This window comes from Bemisia tabaci, chromosome 2, assembly GCF_918797505.1.
Source record: "Bemisia tabaci chromosome 2, PGI_BMITA_v3".
NCBI classification, from domain to species: domain Eukaryota; kingdom Metazoa; phylum Arthropoda; class Insecta; order Hemiptera; family Aleyrodidae; genus Bemisia; species Bemisia tabaci.
The window spans coordinates 22,690,845-22,711,992 of NC_092794.1; the positions used below are offsets into that span (position 1 = coordinate 22,690,845).

At 36.5% G+C, this 21,148-nt stretch overlaps 2 protein-coding genes across 2 annotated transcripts; one reads left to right on the forward strand and one right to left on the reverse strand.

Annotated features, from left to right (window-relative positions):
• Positions 1-20: 20 nt before the first annotated feature.
• Positions 21-3,850, forward strand: Arpc3A (Actin-related protein 2/3 complex, subunit 3A). Its single transcript, XM_019060948.2, has 4 exons — positions 21-191; positions 1,050-1,220; positions 1,976-2,171; positions 3,447-3,850. The coding sequence occupies exons 1-4, from the start codon at positions 186-188 to the stop codon at positions 3,599-3,601; spliced, it is 528 nt and encodes a 175-aa protein (XP_018916493.1). The 5' UTR covers positions 21-185; the 3' UTR covers positions 3,602-3,850.
• A 1,198-nt stretch (positions 3,851-5,048) lies between these two features.
• Positions 5,049-18,446, reverse strand: Pp2C1 (protein phosphatase 2C). Its single transcript, XM_019060947.2, has 9 exons — positions 18,048-18,446; positions 16,847-16,981; positions 15,455-15,670; positions 14,669-14,886; positions 13,838-13,972; positions 12,384-12,685; positions 11,215-11,490; positions 10,025-10,209; positions 5,049-8,776 (listed from the first exon to the last, which is right to left on the reverse strand). The coding sequence occupies exons 1-9, from the start codon at positions 18,349-18,351 to the stop codon at positions 8,337-8,339; spliced, it is 2,211 nt and encodes a 736-aa protein (XP_018916492.1). The 5' UTR covers positions 18,352-18,446; the 3' UTR covers positions 5,049-8,336.
• Positions 18,447-21,148: the final 2,702 nt, after the last annotated feature.

Here is a 21,148-nt window from a genome sequence, read left to right on the forward strand (position 1 = left end):
ACCTCCCTTATCGCCTTCGTGACTAATATTTTGTATGTTTTTGTTTTTGATATCCCTGCCCTGCCCAGTACAATCTGATAAAGCATTATTTGCTGCTAATGTAAATGCTTTTTTGTCTGTATGAAATTTGAATAATCTACTCGTTGGTGCTGTGGAAGATCTATAGCCATAAAACCGAATTCGCAATGCCGGTAAGTGTCTCAACTTTCATTTTTTGTTCAATGGATTCCGATTCCGCAGCCTGTAAGGTAGATCATCATGGAGAAGTGGACCTCTTTGTTATCAGTAAGCATGCAGATCCGTTTCAATTCAGAGGAAAGGCCGCAAGCATTGCTGGAAATCTTATCTGGTTGAGCCATTGAAAAGTCTAGTGTGAATGGCGTTGGTGGTTACTGGGCAAGCAACTGAGGCAGTCGCAGTTGCTTACGGACGTCAAATTTTGGCTAGTAGGAGAAGATAGAAACTCTGTCAGATAAGTTTTGTCCTTTTTTTGTGTGTGTCAAGTAGCAGCAAAGTATGCAGGCAAGATTCAGAGAAGAATTTGGTCAGTCTTGTCCAACTATAACGTATTTAATTTTTTTTGTTTTTAATTTTCTTCTGGGAGAGGCCCCCTGGTCTCACCTTGGTACTTAATTTCTCTCCCCGAAACCACCATGAGAGCAGCCAAAAGTCAAATCTGGGCATGGTTTAATTCTGAGTGTTAAGCTGTCATCAATGCGTTGCTCAAAAATCACCTAACTTTCAATAAAATTGAAATTTAACCTCGCTGATCACCTGTAATCCTAGTCTCCAAGAATTGATCCAATGGTGATCCCTCTTTTTTCATAGTGGCTGCTCATTTGCACGGTGCAGTTTGGCCAATTAAACTAGAACAACCAAACTGACTATGCAGTGCAATTGATACTGCAAGAATTTCATTTTCATCAAATATCTTTGACATTAACTCCTCAAAAAATTTTATTTGTGACATTTTTTCATGGTACCTATTTAACCCTTTTCTCCTAAAATCATGTATTGTTCTGGCAATTGATATTCTTTTAATTTTTTAGGCATATCACTCCACGTTCACTGAGTCGAATAACTCTGTTGGGAATTTGGCTCTTTTGCCTCTGAGAACACAACATCGAGGACCTGCTCCAACAACTGCAGATAAGGACATAATTGATGAAGCTATTTATTTCTTCAAAGCAAATGTTTTCTTTCGCACTTATGAGATCAAGGTAACATTATTTATTTCAATCTTTCCGCAGCAATGGAAAAAAAAAGATGTAATTGTTGTCTAAAGTTGCTCTCTTTTCATTTTTTTTCAATCTTTCAGCAGTCTTGCTTCGAGTTACAGTGCAAAGTTACTGTTTTTGAATGTGGTTTCTGTACTTAATAAACCAATATCCAGCAACAAATTTTAACATTTCTTTCACTCCTCAGAGACTTTCACCCGCTGAGGATAGGCCACTGTAAAGAGAGTTTCACAAAAAATTTTCTCCGTATTGTGTCATCGATGGCATAGTATGGTACGTAAATATGGCGCTCCACAGTTTAGTGAGCATAAATCAACAGGGAAAAAAAGTTTTCAATCCTCACTGAAAGTAAATGTACTTGACTGTTCTTCATGAAATGCAGCTCTAAAGTTTTCGTCTCGATTGAGTCTCTGAGCAATTTTTATCGATGTGCTTGGAGAAATCCTTCAATATTTGTTGGAAAAAATAAAGGTACATAGACTTAATTTCAATACTTTACAAGCTCCCCCTCCTCTTCTAAAAACGAACTTCTTGACAGATCTTAAAAAAATTTCTTGCCCTCGACTGCTTTTACACGAGACTGTCAAATCAGGGCACTGCAATCCAGCATTTTCTGCTGCTCTAATTTTCACCACCAACTGAATGTGATTTGAGATTGTGAGATCAAGGATTTCATCAACCCCCATAAAGGAAAGATTTTTTATACACCTAATCTGACTTTTCCATTGTCTTTCCAGAGTGATGCAGACAGAGTTCTAATCTATATCACACTGTACATAACCGAATGCCTCAAGAGGTTACAAAAATGTGCCTCTAAAAACCAAGGAATGAATGAAATGTACTCACTAGCAATTTCACCATTCAGTATTCCGGGAGAAACTGGTTTCCCACTGAATTCAGTATATGCAAAGCCCAGCAGCCCTTCTGAAGGAGGTAAGTCTCTTTGCTTCTAAAAGTAGGATAAAAGAGAAAAGGGGCATACATAAAATATCAGTAATGTAGTTGTTATTTTACTTTGTTATATTTCATTTGCATAGTTTTACAAGTATCAAAGATGAACTCCCAAACAGTGTTCTGCCTTCCCCCTAAAATTTTAGGAACCACCTTGGCTGGGAAGCCCAATTGTTAGGAGCCATCTACTATTTTTTAGGAGCCAAATTAAATTTTAGCATACGGGCCATAGCAATGGTGCAAATGGTGCGTATAGAGAACGCTTCATCGCTACCGCTGCTTCCCGATTGTGAGTTCAACCAGTCGAATTTTTTAGGCGCCACGATGGCCCAGCCCCCCCCCCCCCCCAATTTTTAGGCGCATTTGGCGCATGGCGCCCGGGGGAGGCAGAATACTGCTCCGAAACGACATATGCCCTTAATGGTGTTTAAAAAATTTCGCTCATATTTCATTTTTTTAAAAAAGAGAACAAATCAGCATCATTCCCTGAAGTTTTTCAAAATTGGGCTCGCTCTGAGAAGAAAAATTATAGAAGTTTTTATAAATTGACGTTGAGTAGTTCTTCATTTAAAAAATAAAGTATGGCAAGAAATTTGCAACATCACAACCCAAGATATGTGGTTTGATAGTTTCACTGTCGATATCTGATCCTAAAAAATGTTGAGATCATGCCGCTGCTGGATTTATGGGCGGCAGGAAAAGTGCCAGAGTGAAAGAAATCTCACAAAATATACAAGTCTCTGATATTTTTATGCTTTCTTGCTGGGGCAAACCAGTTTTATGTCAATTAATTTTCAGGAGGTTCGAAGTTATTTTCCTCCATCAGATTCAATGTCAAGGACAAAGTTTCACAACTTTCTCCACCTTCAAAGTATTTTTCTTGTCTTCCAATTTTGGACAGGAGAAAATATATGTCTACCGTCAAAACTCACTAAGTTGGAATGCTGCGGAACCACAGTTCGGAACCAAGGGTTCATTCTGACTTAGCAAGGTTTCGGAGGTAAGCCGACTTTGACACGGCAAAACGAAAAAAATGGGACAAAGTCATTACTGTTGGTTCAGTAGGGTTCCCGACTCAAGCGGGCTCTGAATTGGTTTGACCGTAATTTAATTCAAAACTTCTGCCAAAACATTTTACCCCTAAATGTGACCGGGTATTTTGGCTGAACCTTGTCCAGTTGTGCTATAGTTTTGTAAAATTCACTACTTATCTAATTCTAAGATCCATATTGATTGGTAATTGTTTTCTATTTTTAGACTTGATGCGGCAGTATCTGCAGCAAATTAGGCATGAAACAGGCGTCAGAATTTGTGAGAAAGTATTCGGAGAGGATAACAAGCCCTCTAAATGGTGGTTATGCTTTTCCAAGAAGAAGTTCATGGATAAATCTCTGTCTGGACCAGGGCAATGAAATCATATGGATAATAAGAAAAGATTTGAACTTAGCAAAACGAGGCTTTGATTTGCTTCCATCTGAAGTCAAATCCTTCCATATTCTGTACATATTATGTTTAATTATAGTTTTTGTAACTTTTTTACTTTCGGGATTTTCTCCTTGTTTTTAGCTTTTGTTAAAAACTTTTTCTATGCAATGTTTATTTTACATTTTGCCGCAATTTTTTAATTTATTCGTTGTTAATAAATACTATTCAAGACACCATATGCCCATCTGCGTAATTTTACTGTTCACCCTAGGGCTAGTAGTCACTCAGGTTTTAATTTCATTTATCTAATTTTTTTGCTTAAGTAACAGGGACTAATCTTGATGGACTGAACTTTTGTACATAGTTTTATTCTTTCATCAACAAATTTATGTAAGCAGAAAGAAACCAACTGCATTGCAATGTTGCAGAAATGCCTTTCATGTTTTCTGTATAAGAATCAGTGACCGACATTTTCCAAGAGTAGTCTGTAATTGTGAGTTGTAATTGTAATAATCTGCAGCCTAATTGTTGCAATTTTGTGCTTGTAGGATAGACGTAGATGCCGTAGGTGAAAAAGCGGAGCGTGATAGGTCAGGTGTATCTTATCGCTGCTTTGTCGAGCCTATGTTGGGTGGAACTCACGACAAGGTAAAGGCATGTCTTAAGTTTCTGACAGTATGTTGTCCATTCCACTTGACAAAAGCACGATAAAGCAGTGATAAGATAAAGCCGACCAATTACGCACCGCCTTTTTAAATTATGTCACCTATGTCTACCCGACAACCACAAAATTTCAAAAATCTGGCTGCAGGTACTGTTTCTCTTGAGGGAGACAGAACCTCAAATTTTCAAGAAATTAATTGAACAGTCTCCTTTTAAAGAATTAAAAAAAAATGACTTTCCATGAAGCGCAGCATTGCTAAGTGCAGTTATGTTGAGTCGTAGGAATAAATCCTAATATTAATTATGCTGAGAGAGAAGCTCCAGCATTTTTGATCAAGTTTGAATTGAAAAATCTTTCTTTTTTTTGGTACTGTTTTTACAGCAATCTAAAAAGTTAAGGAATAATGTGAGAAGCAACCTTATCCATTTGTAATAGAGGTCCCAATATTAAATGGTCGGTGGATCATTTTGAAATTTTAAACACAGGAGCAAAATCTCTTACAAATCGAAACAAGTAGATAGGCTTGCAATAAGGTACTTATTCCTAAGAATTAGGAACGTCTTGTTTAGATCATTGAAGTGTCAACAGCGAAACTGAATTTAGATTGTGCGTTTGGTGCAAATAAATATTTGCCGCTCTAAGGTCCCTCATCTAAAAAACAAATTGAATAAAAAATTTACCCAGAACCAAATCATTTGGTTTTTAGTGAAGGAATTTTTTGGTAGAAACTCAGTCCAAAAGAGATACCAAGATGGAAAAAATTAATTCAATTTTCTATCATAATTAACAACTAATTTATTCTTCATGATTTAAACTTTCATAGAAACATAATGCATTGGTATGTATTTGGAAAAAAAAGAAATTACAAAAAATAAACATATACAAATCTGCCAACAATAAGAGATAACCTAATCATAAATCTTGAGAAAAATAAAATTAAGTTTTCAGGATAAAGAGATTGAGGACAACGATTATAGATGATGCATCTCGAAAAAATATCAAATACACAAATCTAGATAGAGATGGATGAGTATAATCTTATAATAATACCAAATTGACGAATTCAAAAACTCAATAACAAACAGATTAAACTTTAAAATAAGAGCAAATCTATTTCCAGTTTAGTAGACTGGAAGACTTAAAAAATAAATAGTATATTCCATACTTGTTTCCCGAATCTAAAATGTCTTTGCAGATAAAAATGATATCTTTATCAAAATTTATGGAGGGAAATAAAGTTAAAATCTGTGCTTAAGAGCATTTATTTGTTTTTTTTTTTTTAAAAAATAAATTTGGATTGAACTATATTTTATTTCATTCTGAATACTCATTATTGTATTCTCATTACTTTACAGGGAGCACAGCTAAATATTTTGGCCTGGATTTTGATACTATAGTTAAAAGGATGGTAATATTTTGTAGAGATGCAATGTTAGTATAGCTCAAACTGGTACAGAAATAAACCTTCAGGCAAATATTTTTGTCCTCTTCATCATAATCACATACTTAGTTGTTGTGTGAGCAATGAAAGAACCACCTCTGGACACACAAAAACGTTGCACGGGTTACAAATGATGCTTATTCATAGTGAAATCTTATCAAACCGTTTTTGAAGAGAAAATTTCCGGTTAAAATGGTACAAGAATGCATTGTTGAAAGAGAGCCGCAAACAAAGTATGAGAGTAGGAGAGTTCTGAGTTCTAAATTTAAAAAAGATTTAAAATATTTATTATTTTAAAAAAAAAAGAGAAATATGTATAGTTTTAACCCAACAAGTTTAATTCAATATGTGAATGGAGGCAAAAACTTGATCAAAGCAGCTCATAAAGATGAGGACGTCTCATGTTTACAAACAAGATACAATCCATACACAGTATTAAATCAGAGACCTCCTATGTACTGAAATTGAAATTTGCTCTTGCATCACTGACACAGGTGAATATTTTGATAAGGCTGTAATTAGTTAGCTGAAAAGTGGCGCACCTGATTTCATAGTAAGTGCGAGCCACAACTTAATAAGCTGGATGCTTGTTTTGTTATTTGGTAAATTTGATACACAGCCATTTGTGAGACTTGTCGAAATCCTCAGCCCAGCATAAAAATTCCGGTTAAACAGAACAGATATTGAGGATATACTTAAAATTAATGGTAAAATTAAAGAAATTTTCTAACTCTCCAGCATGAATTTTTTCCTGAATTGCCCTTAGTAAGAATTCAACTCCTTTATTTGCTGTCAGCTTTCCAAATTACATACATACAGAATTAAAGTAGCCTACTAGTAATGAAAATTACGGCGTTTTTGTGTCTGTTGATGATTCATGGTAATATTTTGCTCCGATAAAGAGAGTACTAAAAATGTGGTAAAATAGTTGCAACTTAATTTTTTAATTTAGGGCATTTAAGCTGCCAGTGAAAATAATTATTTATCGATGATTTAAAGGGACTGTCAAAGATTTCAAAAACATTTATGTATTTAAAACTGCGATGGTAATTTTCTACTTATGAAGGTAGATTCTCTGAACACAACAACAGAGAGAAACAAAGGGGACATTTTGATTGCAACGACTTATTCTTGATACATAAATAAGATTAAGAAAAGGACAACTAAAAATGTGATACACCTACATATTCTCTGATAATGATGACAAACTTTTTCAAAAAGTGAATAAAAATTCTTAAAACTTTCAACTACTTAAACAGTAAAAGGTACAGCTACACGCATCTGCTGGGACAAGATAATAAAAATGGGTAATTTTTGAAAAAATGTCACAAGGGAGTAATAGGCATGAATGCACATTTTGTAGACCACAAAAATCAAGCTAAGATGAAGATCCACTGAAGTATTTAATATGCAATAAGGCACGAATGAGATCTAATAGTGTATTTCAATAACATATGAGTTCAGCTCCCATTTTTCAACCCAGTAATTTTGAGAAACCAAGAGTTAAAATTTTATGGTGGTGGAAAAAATCAGCACCAAGTCTCCTCGAAATAGGATAGATGGTTTGCTCATCACTATGTAGACTGAAAGGTTACGCTATGTCTTTGCAGACACCTAGTTCATTTTCAAAACTCAAAACCACTGAAAATAAGAAAAGTAGATTTAGGTTTTTGAAAATCCACAGAGCAGTGTTACAAATCATTTCTGGGTAAAGGTTGATAGGGAGTTCAGAAGATAGGATTGGTAAAAAATTCACGTCAAAGAAACGTAATGTGACTTTCTGGCAGTTCTTACCTCAGTGATTCTTTAAAAATTCCATTTTGTGAACATTGATTTCATCAGTACAATATCCTAGTGCATTCAGTATAAGTACCCTTAGCACGTTTCACTTTAAAAATAAAAAAATATTCAAAAATATAGATTCATTTTGGTGACAGGAGCTACATTTATTCAAGCATTTCTTGGACCGGTTGAATATGTGTTCATAGACTCGCATGGTGTAATGAAAGTTGAAAACCGTTGCATGAACTTAGTCAAGAATACATGTTTGACTTGAATGGTAGCAGTATAATGCAATCTTTATTGGTAAATATAACTGATGGTTCAATTTTTATCAAACATACCATCAACAAGCTTTCAAATACGTTTTGGTTCTAATTGAAGAGATCTGAGCAGCATTTTACTGGTTCAACCAGATCAAAGCATTTCGAACAGATCTAAATTAAGCTGCATTAAATTGTGAATTATTTGAGTAGAAACTCAGCCAGAGTTAGTAGGTAATGATAAGTAACAAAACTTTGCGCAAACACTGATCAGTCCTCTTTCAATACTAATTTAAATTGAATTTTGATTTATAACTGGCACCAGGGAATTAGTCTTGAAAATGCTGGCATAAATGTAGATATTCCGAAGTTACCTGAGTGTTACACCAAAAAGTGATTTCTTCACTTTCAAAAAAAGAAAAAACCATGATGATTGTTAATGGCTGTACTAATTGTAAAAAAAAACAAAAAAAACTAAAATTTAAGGGAGATATAAACAATTATTGAAATTCTCTGAAAATTTGCTCGAAATGCGAGATAAAGTTGAGACTTTGAAAGGCAGGGTCTTTAAGGATTCACTTAATGAAGCGACGACTTACATGACTCCTTGTTTTCATACACTGCCTACTGTTGCTTACATCTTTAGAAAATCGCTTGGCTGGCGGGGACAGAGAGTTTGATTGCTTCCCATACTTGTTTGCCAGAATATGAGGAGTTGGTGACATAGAAGCCGACCTTTTCAAAATCGGAGACGACCCTAAACAGTGTACATTTTCTGAAGTCCTAGAAAAGACGCCAGTTCTTGGAAGCACAGCTAACTTGGACGAGGAAAGATCCACATTTCTGGAGCACTTGACTGGCATAGAGAAGTCCGACTGCTGCTTATTACACGACGATAAATCTACATTCCTTGATCGAAGAGTTTTGACAGGTGTTGCCGCTGATGTATCCGAGCGCAGAGTCCTGGTTGTAGTCTCGATTGATCGAACTGGTTTCTTCATAGAGCTCATTTTACCTAAAATCGTTTTACAAAGTTAGTAAATAATAAAAACTAGTGATCTCTGAAGACTCAGAAAACAAAGACGGGGTTATCCAAAAATCGTGAAGGGCTAAACTTGCAGTTTTTTGACATACCCTCAAAGGATTTGTACTATATCAACTGTGTATATATATTGTAACTGTGTTCAACACTCTTTTTCAGCCCAATTAAATGATAATTGTGAAAAATTGTATTATTTGACTGATCAGGTTGTGGTTGGTATTTAATGATCCGAGATAAAAGTACTACAGCTACTAACGTAAAAAACAGGGCGACAGTAGGGCTATTCTACCGGTTGTCGGTAAGCTACCGAAACAGTTCCGTTAAGAAAAAGTTACGATGAGTGTGCTCTTGCCGATAGCGATCAGAGTTTTCGGAGCTGGCGAAAATAAGCTGTTGCCATTTGTACATCTATTTTACGTGCCGCCGCGCCAGGCAATCTGATAAACCGACACACGGGGCAACAATGCATTGAGTGCGAGCTCTCAAAACTCCGATAAGGCCGGCTGTTGTCGATATCATCGCCACTGTTGGTACTGCCGCCAGTTTCAATAAGAGACGATGTTGATAGTGTTCCGGCAAGAATTCGTTTGAACACCCCTAGGTGACAGTTCTTAATGCTGACTTCCTCCCCCCTTCCGATTCTTTCAAACTCTTGCAACTTTTCTAAGTGCAAAAGTCATGATCTTCCTTTCAATTGATTAGGAGTTATGCAAGCTTTACCAGTAGGCTAAGCACAGTTCCGTAGGTAATAGGACACCTCAGGCTTTTGGGACACCCTATGCACATGGATGTCTTAGACTAACCATACCAGGGGTTTCCCCCGATTATTTGAGGTTATTTGTTCTGATAGTCCTCAAATAGGTCCGACTTAAAATGACCAAGAAAAAAGCCTTATACGGTACATGTGCATAGGGTGTCCCAAAAGTTTTAAATGTCACGTTGTCTGGGACACCAACTGTATAGTGAAAGAGTTTTTTTGAGATGATACGCTAATATAGTCTGCGCCAAATAAGTTTATGCACTTTTAGACTGCAACAGTAGATCCACTATTTTGATTCTTACATTTACTAAACTGACATCATGCAATCTTCTATCACAGTTTAAAAGTGCATTAACTTATTTGACGAGGGCTTTACTTCATAAATAATACGCTACTTCGTGAGAGAAAACTTAAGGGAGAGACATAAAAAGAAGAGAAAACACAATTGAAAAAATTAATACCTGTATTTGGAAGGGGAGACATTATGCTGTGAGAAGTTCTGTTCCAATCCGAGGACGATTTTTTCGATTTTCGTCGTTTCATCGAATTTGAGGTAGAGGCTGGCGTTGACTGCCAATTATCACGCTCATTTTCTACGTCACTATTGCTGCCAGCTTTTTCATCATCTCTGACACCTTCACTAGACCTGTTGGATGGTAAGAATGAGTCTATTCAAATTCCGAACATCAAGAGAGAAATAGTGTCAATACATCAACACAAATGAAAATTTTGATGACTATAAATCATGTAACATCTTACCTTCATATAAGAAAGAACATGTTTTCAGAGGAGACTATTAAACTACTTGAAAATAGCAGCGCTTAGGCAAATTAACGATGAGGTCAAAAATATATGGCTGAAAACATGATTTGATAATTGAGATACAATGTGGAATCAGACAATAAAAATTTGTTAAATAAAATGTTCTCTTTTGCACTGAATGATTTGGTCTTTTAAAATTACTACTAGGTATCCAGGTTATCAAAGGCGTGGCGTGAATTGCGATATATCGATTGTTATGCCAGTTAAACCTATGGTAAAGAATCGATTATTAAGGTGTCCGCTGCGAACACCCTGTTTATCGATCCTTTTCCATAGGTTTAAATGGCATAACAATCGATATATCGCAATTCACGCCACGCCACTGCAGGTTATCCTAAGTATCCTAGGTATCCTAGGTATCTAGGTTATTTGAAGAAGCACAGAGATCTGCGCTCCTTCAAATAAGAAAAAAAGGATTTGTGCCTGGAAGTTATGAGTTTGAAATCAGATTTTTAATTTGAAATAAAACCTCAATTCAATTTTTGCCCTTTTAGAGGTGTTTTGATAGTCCGTTGATCAGCAGTCTACCACAGGTGGTTCTTCTCACTGATGATGAAGGAAAGGTTCCAATTAAAATAGCTATCAGACTGTTATAAATTTCATTTTTTTATGAAAAAAAACGAGATTTTTTTTATTGTTTTTTCTTTTTTGGATGATTTCAGCAAATCTGGGTTTGTCATATGACAAACCCAGCTAAATAATGCTTAATGGTAATAATGCTTTCATTCTTTTTTCATTGGTATGTCACTATTTGATCAAACTCCGCATAGGAAACCTCAACGTAGGATTGGAATACTGAATCAGTTAATAAGTTAATAAATATAAATACCTTTTTTTCTTCGGCAAAGTTGAGGTATTGTTCATACAATGACTAGTTTCAGAGCAAATATTAGGCTTCCTCTTGAATTTCTGAATTATATTATTAGCAAATACACATTTTTCATCATTATCACTATTTCGGTTTTCAGAGGTACTTGAAGAGGAAATTTCATTGATTTGAACCAAATTTCTATGGCTTTCATCTACAATGTTGCTTGTACATGTGCCACTTTGGCTGCTATTGCTATTCCTGTTGCTTGATTTATCGGGAGAATTTGACAACAGCCTGGAAATTGGAAACATGAATGAGTGAGTATCTTCCAGTTGTGCACTCATGAAACACAGCAAAAATATATTATGATAAAAAGATATGTGAATCAGGCATGTGGAGCCATGCCCCATGCAAGGCAGGATCATTTTAGCTCTCACTTTTGGTGACCAATGGACCACAGGACAATGGTAGAGATTGAGCACTTAGATTTCCTTTTAACTGTGGCATTCGGAGCGTCTTAGACCAAAGAGAGTAAAAAAGCTAGAAGTTTGATAATTTTTTATACAAGAATTTATACCGGAATCAAGCATTATCAAAATCAGTCCAAGCGTTACTTTAAAACTTTCAAAAACTTCATTTCTCGAAGTGGTTATTTGTCGGTACGGTAATGTCAAATATAACTTTGTTAGTTGGTACAGTACCATCCAATAATACGTTATTCGTCCGTGACTACAGCAGTGGAGGGTCATGACATACAATCGTCTCAGTGGTAAAATTTTTTTCCAGTTAGCCACTCTAGGAAACTACCGAGCCACCCTAGCGGTAGGGAAATTACCAGATAGCAGTCAAAAATCCATCCAGCATAGTTACCTTAGCGGGTGAAAGCCGCTAGAAAACCGAAATACGCCTAACTGAATAATGGTAACCTTCGCTTATGAAGATTTAGTCTAAATTATAAGATTTCATAATTTTTTGAAATCATTAGAGGCGATGTTGATACAAAAGTATTACTTGAAAATTTGGAGAGCATCTGGTGTGGCTTTGTTAGCACTGAAAGCTCTTAAACTTAGTCCAACATCTGAATCAATTGATTAAGCTAATAATCAGCAAACAAATTATTGACAAATCATAACTTTGGAGGAAAAAGATCACATTCAGCATGACCGAATCAATAAGATCAATAGTACCTTTCATGGTCGATGATAGAGGCATCTAAATCTTCCTTTGGAGATGACATTGGCGCTGAGGATTTGTTCATGGACCAAGGTAGTGAATATTGGTTTGAGCCATAATGAGTGAACAATGCTACACTTCCTGAAGCGGGAACAGCTGGTAAGTTTTCTTCACCCATTTCTAAAGGAATATCATTAGAGGTTTGAGGTGACATGCTCCCTTTTGATCCACAAAGTTTTGATCCTGCTTCAAGAGGTGTGCTGCTCAGTGGTTTTTCATTTGCACTACAGTTCCTCTTCAGTTGAGACATCAATACCTAGACATAAAAAAAAGGATTTCGGGAAATATTCTTAAGATTATACATGAATTATTGATTATGACTCTAATACCGTATTTACTAACGTATCGTTCGCACCTTTTTTTTTTTTAAATTTCCGCTCTTAAATCGAGGATGCGAGTAACCATGAGCCGTTCACTGATTTTCAGGGTATGTTCATTGTGTAAAAGAACTGTCTTGGTTACTTGGAGAAAACTTCACTTTGACATCTTCAAGTACGGCTAATGTAATTATTTAAAGTTTCGGTCTGAATATAACATCATTTGGAATCTAGCACTTTCTTTCCATATTTGACAAGCATGGACAATTTATTTCTTTGTCAATTCTTTTAGACTAACTAAGTTAAGGTAAGATATGAAGTAATGTGAGAAAATGGGACTTAAAATTACAGGTCCAACTTTTCAGGAAAGGGAAAATCTAATGCCCATTAGAAATATTGATTTTAAGTTCTTGATGGTAAACGATTTTAAATTCTTTTAAGATTATTGAGTTGAAATTTAAAGCCTTAATATGCAGTATAAGTAATGCCAGAAGCGTTTGAAGTGAATTGGTTTTAAAACTGACGACTTTATAACGTTATGTTCATTTCAAATTAGTTGTGTTTGAACCCACGATGAACCGAGCACTCACTCTAGCAAGTGTACAGTTCATCAGAGATAGGTAATTTCAATGTAACAAACTTCAGCTTGAGAAAGTTGTCGAAAAGCAGTGTCGCAGTGGCCAAGAAAAACTGTGTGTACTCATGATTCGATAAGTTAATCGAGTGCGTACCACCTGCAGCTATGGTTATCTGATTCGAAAAATTTTTTGCTCTTTTCAAATGGAGGGAGGTAAGCAAAATAGTCAAATCAAAATTGCAGTGTTTCAAAATTTCATATCCCACTTTAATTTTTTGGAAGGAAACCAACCAAAAGTTGTGCTTAAAATTTTGTTTAAATAATCTCCATTTGGACAAGAAAAATTGCAACAATTTTCAAGTGAGGATGTTGGTTGGTTCTCTTCCTAAAAATTAAAATAGGAGATGAGGTTTTGAAATAACGCGATAAAGATGTGACCGTTTTGTTTGATTCTATTCAGATGGTCTCTGATTTTGTGTAGGTTTCATTCAGGAAAGTAAGTGATAATTCTTACCTGAGCTCGAGGTGGTCCAGGGGGATCCAACATTAAAGTAACTACACTAGTATTGTCTGCTCTCAGATTTTTCACTGACCACAGGAATAGCGCTTCATCCACTAAATTTTTACTTGGATTTATCCACTCTGGATGCTGTAGACATTTGAAAAGGAATTCAAAGAAATGTTAAAAAAGGACAATTATTTATTTGTATTTCTCATTTGAAATCTACAGGAAGAGCAAAGGGAAAATCGTATTATTCTTATTCATTTTCTATTTAAACATAGAAGGGTGACATAAAAGGAATGACCAATTCAGTTTTTTTACAGAGATTAGAAGTAAAACATGAACTAAAAAGATCACTGACTAAAGATTTGAAACTTTTGAGAAATTCTGTCATTGGAAAAAGATTGGCCCATTGGTTGACACATATATTTCTGTTGAGTGGTGCCATGTTTCCAGGTGACATTTGTACATACTTAATTTTCCTCAGCTCTAGGAATTGTTTATTAAGAGCGATTTCTCAGAATGTGTCTCCCATAGTAATAAGAAAACAGCCACATAGTTTATCACTATATTTTGAGTCATTGAATGGCAGTTTTAGAATGTTTTAATGCTGAATTCAAATATACATATATAATAGCCAATCAATAGCCGTAACTAGCCAATCAATTTAAACATATTGCAATCATATTGGGCACATACTGACAGGAATGAAACATAGATGCTACATGCCCTGAGAAGTCAAGCTCCTCAGTATATGTATAGAAAATATATTTTTTGTACTTTCATCGAAACAGAAAGTTAAAACTATATAAATGCCAGGAGGGACATAACTATTATGCTTACATTTTGGTTTTGAGTTTGGTTGATAACGTGTTTTTCATTTTGAATTTCTGTCCACTGGACTGTCTGAACAGCATAAGATGGGTTCATAACATTCCATAAACCATCGGTTCCAAAAATAAGACATCGATGCTTTTGCGGATCAACTGGAAAAACACTGACGTCAGGCTCTGGCGAGACGACAAACTTGTCATACTCAGAATTGTAACTCCAAAAATCTCCTGTAGAAAAAGAATAAAATCATAGAAAATGAGAAAAAAGAAGAATCTTGACTTCTTCACTACTTCTAAGATTCAGAGTATGTTTTTAACACCAAAAAGATTATTGATGCGTAAGAGTGGTTCATTTCAGGGGGTTACTGACTCCTGGGACCCAGTATTCACAATTTTTTTTGGTATGTATAGTTATCAAGAGGCCAGATCCAAGTTTGCATTTCTTTTTACAACACTCACAAAAATATGCTCCCATAATCAGTGCTAAGAGAGAAAAAATCTGATTAAAAACAGCACATCTTGCTGTACATGTGACATAAAATAGCATACTTTGAAAGATATATTCTAATTTTACACTTCCAAAACTGAACAAAATGAAAGTGAAAATGGGCAATCTGCCCCATTTTCTCTGGTAATGGGATCTAGATTTAAATAGGTTTAATTAGGCTAGCGACAATTCGAAAAAATGATCCAATGCTCTTCGCATGGTCTTTGATCTGGATCTGACATGAGGGGTTAGCAAAATATTGTATTTTCTTCGAAAAATACACTAGAACAAAAAAAGTTTAAACATTACCTAATGATCTCGATACAGCCAAAAAAGGAATTTCATCAATTGGTGTTGATCTCCGTACAGGACCTCTGTGGCCAATTTTGGGCCGATTCCAAACTACTCGAGGAACACCTGCTTTTGAGATAACTTTGCCTCCACACAAATGTATCCTTCTTTTTTCAGTGAAACTTTCAGGTTTGTGATCCCTTGTTAAAAGCTTTGCCTGCCATGTGGGGTCAGCTAAAGAAAATAAAAAACACATATTAAGGCACTTCATGGTGTTACAAAAGACAAAAAGCTATTGCTTATATTCAAAATCCAAGGGAATACTCAGTGTCAGCCCTCAACAGTTTAAAAGTGTTACAAGCAATAACTGTCTTAGAAATTTAATATCTTACACTTAAAAATGATTGGAAAAGTAGAGCATAAAGCAAAAACACCCCTGTCAGAGAAATATCTTGATTCTAAGTTTTTCTTAAGCCAGCAAATCAGATTTACAGTTTAACTTAGAAACCAAGTGTTCAAAGTTGCCTATGGTACTTTTCAAAATTTCCATACTTGTCTTAATTTTTCAGAGGTCAGTAGGTTGACTTGATCGCTTGACATTGTCACAGAATGTCCTTTCAACAAGAGAAGAATCATAGAATTTTTTTGAGAATTCACGTCATCAGTTTTTCAATGGGCCAGTGGTGCCTATTTTTTTTTTAATCAATTTTCTTCAAGTACTGAGTGAGTTGACCTCTTAGTAATTTTTTCTAATCATACTGACAAAGAAAATCATTTTGAAGTTGGCAAAATTTAGACTCATTGCAATATTTGAAACAATATTTTTCGTCATCTGTAATGAGGTAGACAGGTGAGAAAGATTGCATACACTGAAGCCCAGCCAAAGACACGGCCTAGTTACACTATTTTAACTGTCTTCCTTTAATCAGTTGGACTTTAATCAGCTTTATCTCTTCTTAGAATTGCTTTTTTAAATCTTTTGATGAGCTTCATGGTTTTTTCATGAAATTTTACACTGGAGACAATTGACAGATACTCTGCAGAAATGTTATGCCACTGAACCATTGGGGAATAGAATTTGGAAGGAATTATAGGTACTTCACAAACAGAGAATAAGCAATTTCCAAGTTCAGAAATTAGTGTAATAAGATCCATCTATAGGCCAAAATAAAATTTGGACAGAACATGAGGTCAGCGAAAACTATGGTTTTTTCCCCTTTCTTTCTTATTAAAATACTTACTTAATTTGTTTTTCTTTTTTTCATAAGGCTTTTAAGACAAAAATTATAATTTCCAATCATGGACAAGGCAACAGTGGACCTTACTATTCCATTGCAATCAATCTAAAATGTCCTTTGGTTGCAATACGAGAGCAAACGGCAAGCAAAGAAGGTATGATTTTAGACTTACTTCCTTCTTGGAATCCTAAGACAATGCCTGAATCACCAACATGGCCGATGTAAATCTTACTCTTCATGATAAATGCAATTGTTGCAGTGGTTCCGGAGGTACTAGGAAGTCCAGAAGAATTGGTTGGCCATTTATCTGGGAAAAAAACCAGGCGTCAACTTATACATAACAATATATGTTGCTTCTCAAAGACACAAACCGCAGAGCAGCACAGCACAGCACAGCGGCAAATCTTGTCTCTAGATTGCATAGAATCACCTTAACTGATTTAGTGAACATTTTGGTATTATTGGATAGCTTTGATGTAAACAATAAAACATAACTTCAACTTCCCATTCCGTTTTGAGTTTGATGAATTAGTTCATAACAATTAAGTCATTCGTGAATCATGAATTAATAGATAACTCATAAAACGCAAGAGACTACAATTGTAAGAAAATTTACATACATTTCACCACCCCTGCGTTGTGAATACAACAAGGTTATGTGTATACACACAAACCATCAAATGAAGTAACTATTGAATCAGTTCGTTATTAGTATTGAGAGCGATTACTACGTAATTGCTTTTTAATTAAATTTGATGTCACAGAGGATTTTTGCAGAAACATGATGACTACTTGATGCTAGCAGCTAAAAGGTTGTCAAGGTCTGGTGCATGGTGACAATTATTACGGTCTCTGAACAGTTAGAGGTGCCCTTAAAAAATGGACTATGGTGTTTGCTTGGTCATCCTCATATTCAGGCTTGGCCTATCACTAGAATGACAGACTACGAACATTGAGTATATGTGTCATCAGATAAGTTGGCAGTTGCTAAATTTTGAAAATCACTTGCGGTGGACCAAGTTATATACCTTCGCACAGTAATAGCGTCGCACACAGTGAATCCTAGGTAACTATTAGACAACTGCAACGGAGTCACTTGATAGTGGAATGTAAACAACTGCCAGCTTATCAAACATAACTTCTACAAGTTTCCGCTAAGGGCATGATGGAACCAGGAAATGGAGAGCAGAGAGTTTAAGTCTGCGAACTATTCACCATTCATTCAGTGATTCAACTGAAATGGTGGAAATCATGACGTCCTCACAATGGTAATTTGGTGAAAATGTTTTCGAGTATCTGAATGTTCAAAGCTGATAAAGGAGGGAAAGTTGTAAACAGAAGGATCTAACCTAAAAGTAAGTAGGCCAACTTACCTCTATCCTTCCACATAGTGTAGTGGGTTGACATGTAGCCTTCGCGAATTGCACGCAGTACATCTTCATCTCTATCACTCCAAAATGCTTTTTGACTTACGATAGAATCTAATAAATGTTCTTTGGCATAGGTCGCAGCTTCAGGTCCGCCATGGCCATCGAATATTCCGAAGAAGGCGTACTCAAGATCTTTCAAGTCCGCAGTCTGCTGATACGCGACCGAAAACATATCTTCCATATACTTACGGCCACCTTGATTACAGTGTCCCGTAACCCGTAAATTGACACCAACACCTCCCGACATTTTAGAGAAAAATCACTATTTATGAGACAAAACAGATAAACTTCATGTTGTCAAACAACAGAACATCCGCCATTACATCATTCTTGGTGCCAAAGGTGCATGCTGGGAGGAGAGCAAAGTAAAGCTGTGATTGGTTGAAATTCATGACGTCACGAAACCGTTGAAGGATACGGATGCGGAAATAGAAAAAAAAATCAAATTCACTTTTATTTAGTTGTATACTACCATAGAATAATAAGGCTGAACTGAAACCTCGCATTCGGTACCGAAATCGATTTCGGTATCGAATGCGAGGTTTTTTTCCAAACACTATCTAGGTACTCTAACACTATCCTGCTTTCATTTCTCTGAATTTTGCCAATTTTTGGGTTTAGAATGATTCTTCAGGCTCATGCGCAGGGGCTATCGTCCTTTTTTTTACTGAAAATTCAAAATCTGCCGAGATTTTTTACCTAAAAGATGCGATATATCGCATGCCAGTTCGACCACTTCTTTTGAGCTTGACAAATCACCTAAAAGCGCGTTTTTAACTATGTGAGGCCGACATTTCGAAAATTCCCAGGCAAAGCCGTGCTAACGAAAACGCCATATGAACTTACGAATGTTGCCAAATGTTTTCGAAAAAAATCCATGTTTTTAAAGAGAGCTATGATTATTGTTCTGTGAATGTCTCGGTTGATTTGGAACAGATCGGGAAGCAACTGCACTTACAAAATGCGGGAAAACAAATATTTTCAAAAAGGAAAAAAATTAAAAGCAATTTTTTGGCGGCACGGGGATATACCCACAAAATAGACCAAGTCTCTTCGAATGCCCCAAAAGCGACTTTTTCCTCTCTCCTGTTCTTTTCCTCTACCCCCCCCCCCCCCCCCCTATCAACGGTGAAACTCTAAAAATTCGTATTTCGACATTTCGAACATGGATCATTCATGGCTCGAAGTTCTCACAGCAAATTTTTTATAGGGAGAAGGATAATTAGCGAAATTTTCGAAAAATGTCAGTAATTTTCCAAGCACCTAGAAAATAAAGTATGACAGGAAGTCTACAACGTCTCAAACGAAGATACGCTCTTTTGCTTCTGCAGTCTATCGAAACGGGATGTAGAAGTTTCAGCATCATTACTTTTTGCTTTCATAATCTGGCGGCTCGGCCGAAAGGTTTTTGTGGAGTGGAGAGTGAAAGGAGAATGCGAAAAGGGTTCGTAGGGTCTGGGCGGGGATGGGTGAATTGACCGGACGTATCTCTGCCTGAAATCGAGCAGTACGCGCTTATCAGTTCTCGAAGGTAAAGAAAACCTGAAATCAAAAGTCTACGTGATACTTCGACGCCAACTTCGAACAGGAATACAGGATACAGTTTGTTGCAGACACCCTCGCGGGAGCCAATCAGAATCAGTGTTGATCCAAGGACGCTACTCCGGGCCACCCACCCGAGGATACGATCATCAGTTCATCACTTTCCGCCGCAGATTTTCGGCAGCGGTCGCTCAACTCGGTTGCATTGTCTCGCGGTCGGTCGGAGTGAGTCCCTCGTGGTTTCAAGTGATTTTCCTCTCATTAGAAGTTTTAAGTCTCTTAGAACTCTTTTAACATGTCTCGTTACCTCGTCTGTCATACGTTAACTCTTCGGTGTGTGTAAAACTGATCGTGTGAAGTAATTAGTCTGTTGAATTGAGTCCTTCATTTCCTCGAAGGAACTTTTGCCCGGCGTTTGAGCAAATTGAATGAAGGTTACGGTTCCCCACAGTTTCCTTCGATTCTCGTCGTTTCGTACCGTTTCGTTATTTTCGGTGTTCATTTTCGCAGTGCGTGTCGTTTGAAACCTCGTGTGTTTCGCGAAAACTCTTCGGCGATGTATGAAAACGATCGCTTGTGTTCGGTGCCTAAATTGTCTCTTGGATTGCACGACGGCCGCGTGCCTCCTATGATTCCTCCTGTTTCACGAATTTTACTAACTCATGTCCGGCGTGTGAGTAAGTCGAATGTAGGTAATTGATACCTACCCGAAATTTTCACCGAACTTTGTTTCCATTGTTTCGGTTGAGCCTATGTGAACTTCTCTATTTTACCATGCTCTTCGCGAGGCATTTTCTGCACTGCTCAGTGACTTTTTGAGCAGCAGTTCGGGACTCCGAGTGATGTGACGTTCGTTCCGGTGTGTTCCTCGTGTGTCGGTGTGTGCGTGTGTGTATTTGCCTCGCGTTTTAAGTGTATCTGTGTCTATTTCTCAATCTAATGCGAACAATTTCATTCATAATTGCTACCCACGATTTGAAGGAGTCGGATTCCTGGTCATAGCTTCCTTTGATGCGTGTATCTTATGGCGATGGTCTGGATTCAGGTTTGACTTGCACAAACTTACCTTACTTAGATTCTGCTCAGATTTGGTGTCATGTTTGCAAAATTGTACGTAACCCATATTTTACTTATGTTCTTGTCTTCTTCCACTTCTCTTTTTCCATCCTGGCTTATGTATTTCCTCTCATAGTGCTTCATTTTTACAGTAGGTACATACGAATCTTGCCGTCATGTTTCTTAGGTAGTTACATTATCCTTCTTTACTAGGCAACAGTCGTTAAGTACTCTACTTTTCTAGGCCAGCAGAATGTCTTGCATAGTGCACCAAGCATACAGACATTAGTAAAACTACTGAGGAAATCATCTACTGGTGCGAGTCAAACACAATTTAGCGAATTTAGAATATTCGCAGAAATTATCTATCTAAAGTAGACTCATTATTTAAAGCACCTCCTTTTTCCCATCTGTATGAGCCGAAAGGGTCATCGCTATCTGATTAA

Excerpts from the sequence above, each read along its gene's own strand:
- Arpc3A (XM_019060948.2), top strand. Across the intron at positions 1,221-1,975 it reads TTCGCACTTATGAGATCAAG|AGTGATGCAGACAGAGTTCT; the intron begins GTAACATTATTT and ends TTGTCTTTCCAG. Across the intron at positions 2,172-3,446 it reads CAGCAGCCCTTCTGAAGGAG|ACTTGATGCGGCAGTATCTG; the intron begins GTAAGTCTCTTT and ends TTCTATTTTTAG.
- Pp2C1 (XM_019060947.2), bottom strand. The coding sequence starts at position 18,351 with ATGTCGGGAGGTGTTGGTGTCAATTTACGGGTTACGGGACACTGTAAT. Across the intron at positions 16,982-18,047 it reads CACTATGTGGAAGGATAGAG|ATAAATGGCCAACCAATTCT; the intron begins GTAAGTTGGCCT and ends TTTTTTTCCCAG. Across the intron at positions 14,887-15,454 it reads GGCTGTATCGAGATCATTAG|GAGATTTTTGGAGTTACAAT; the intron begins GTAATGTTTAAA and ends CTTTTTCTACAG.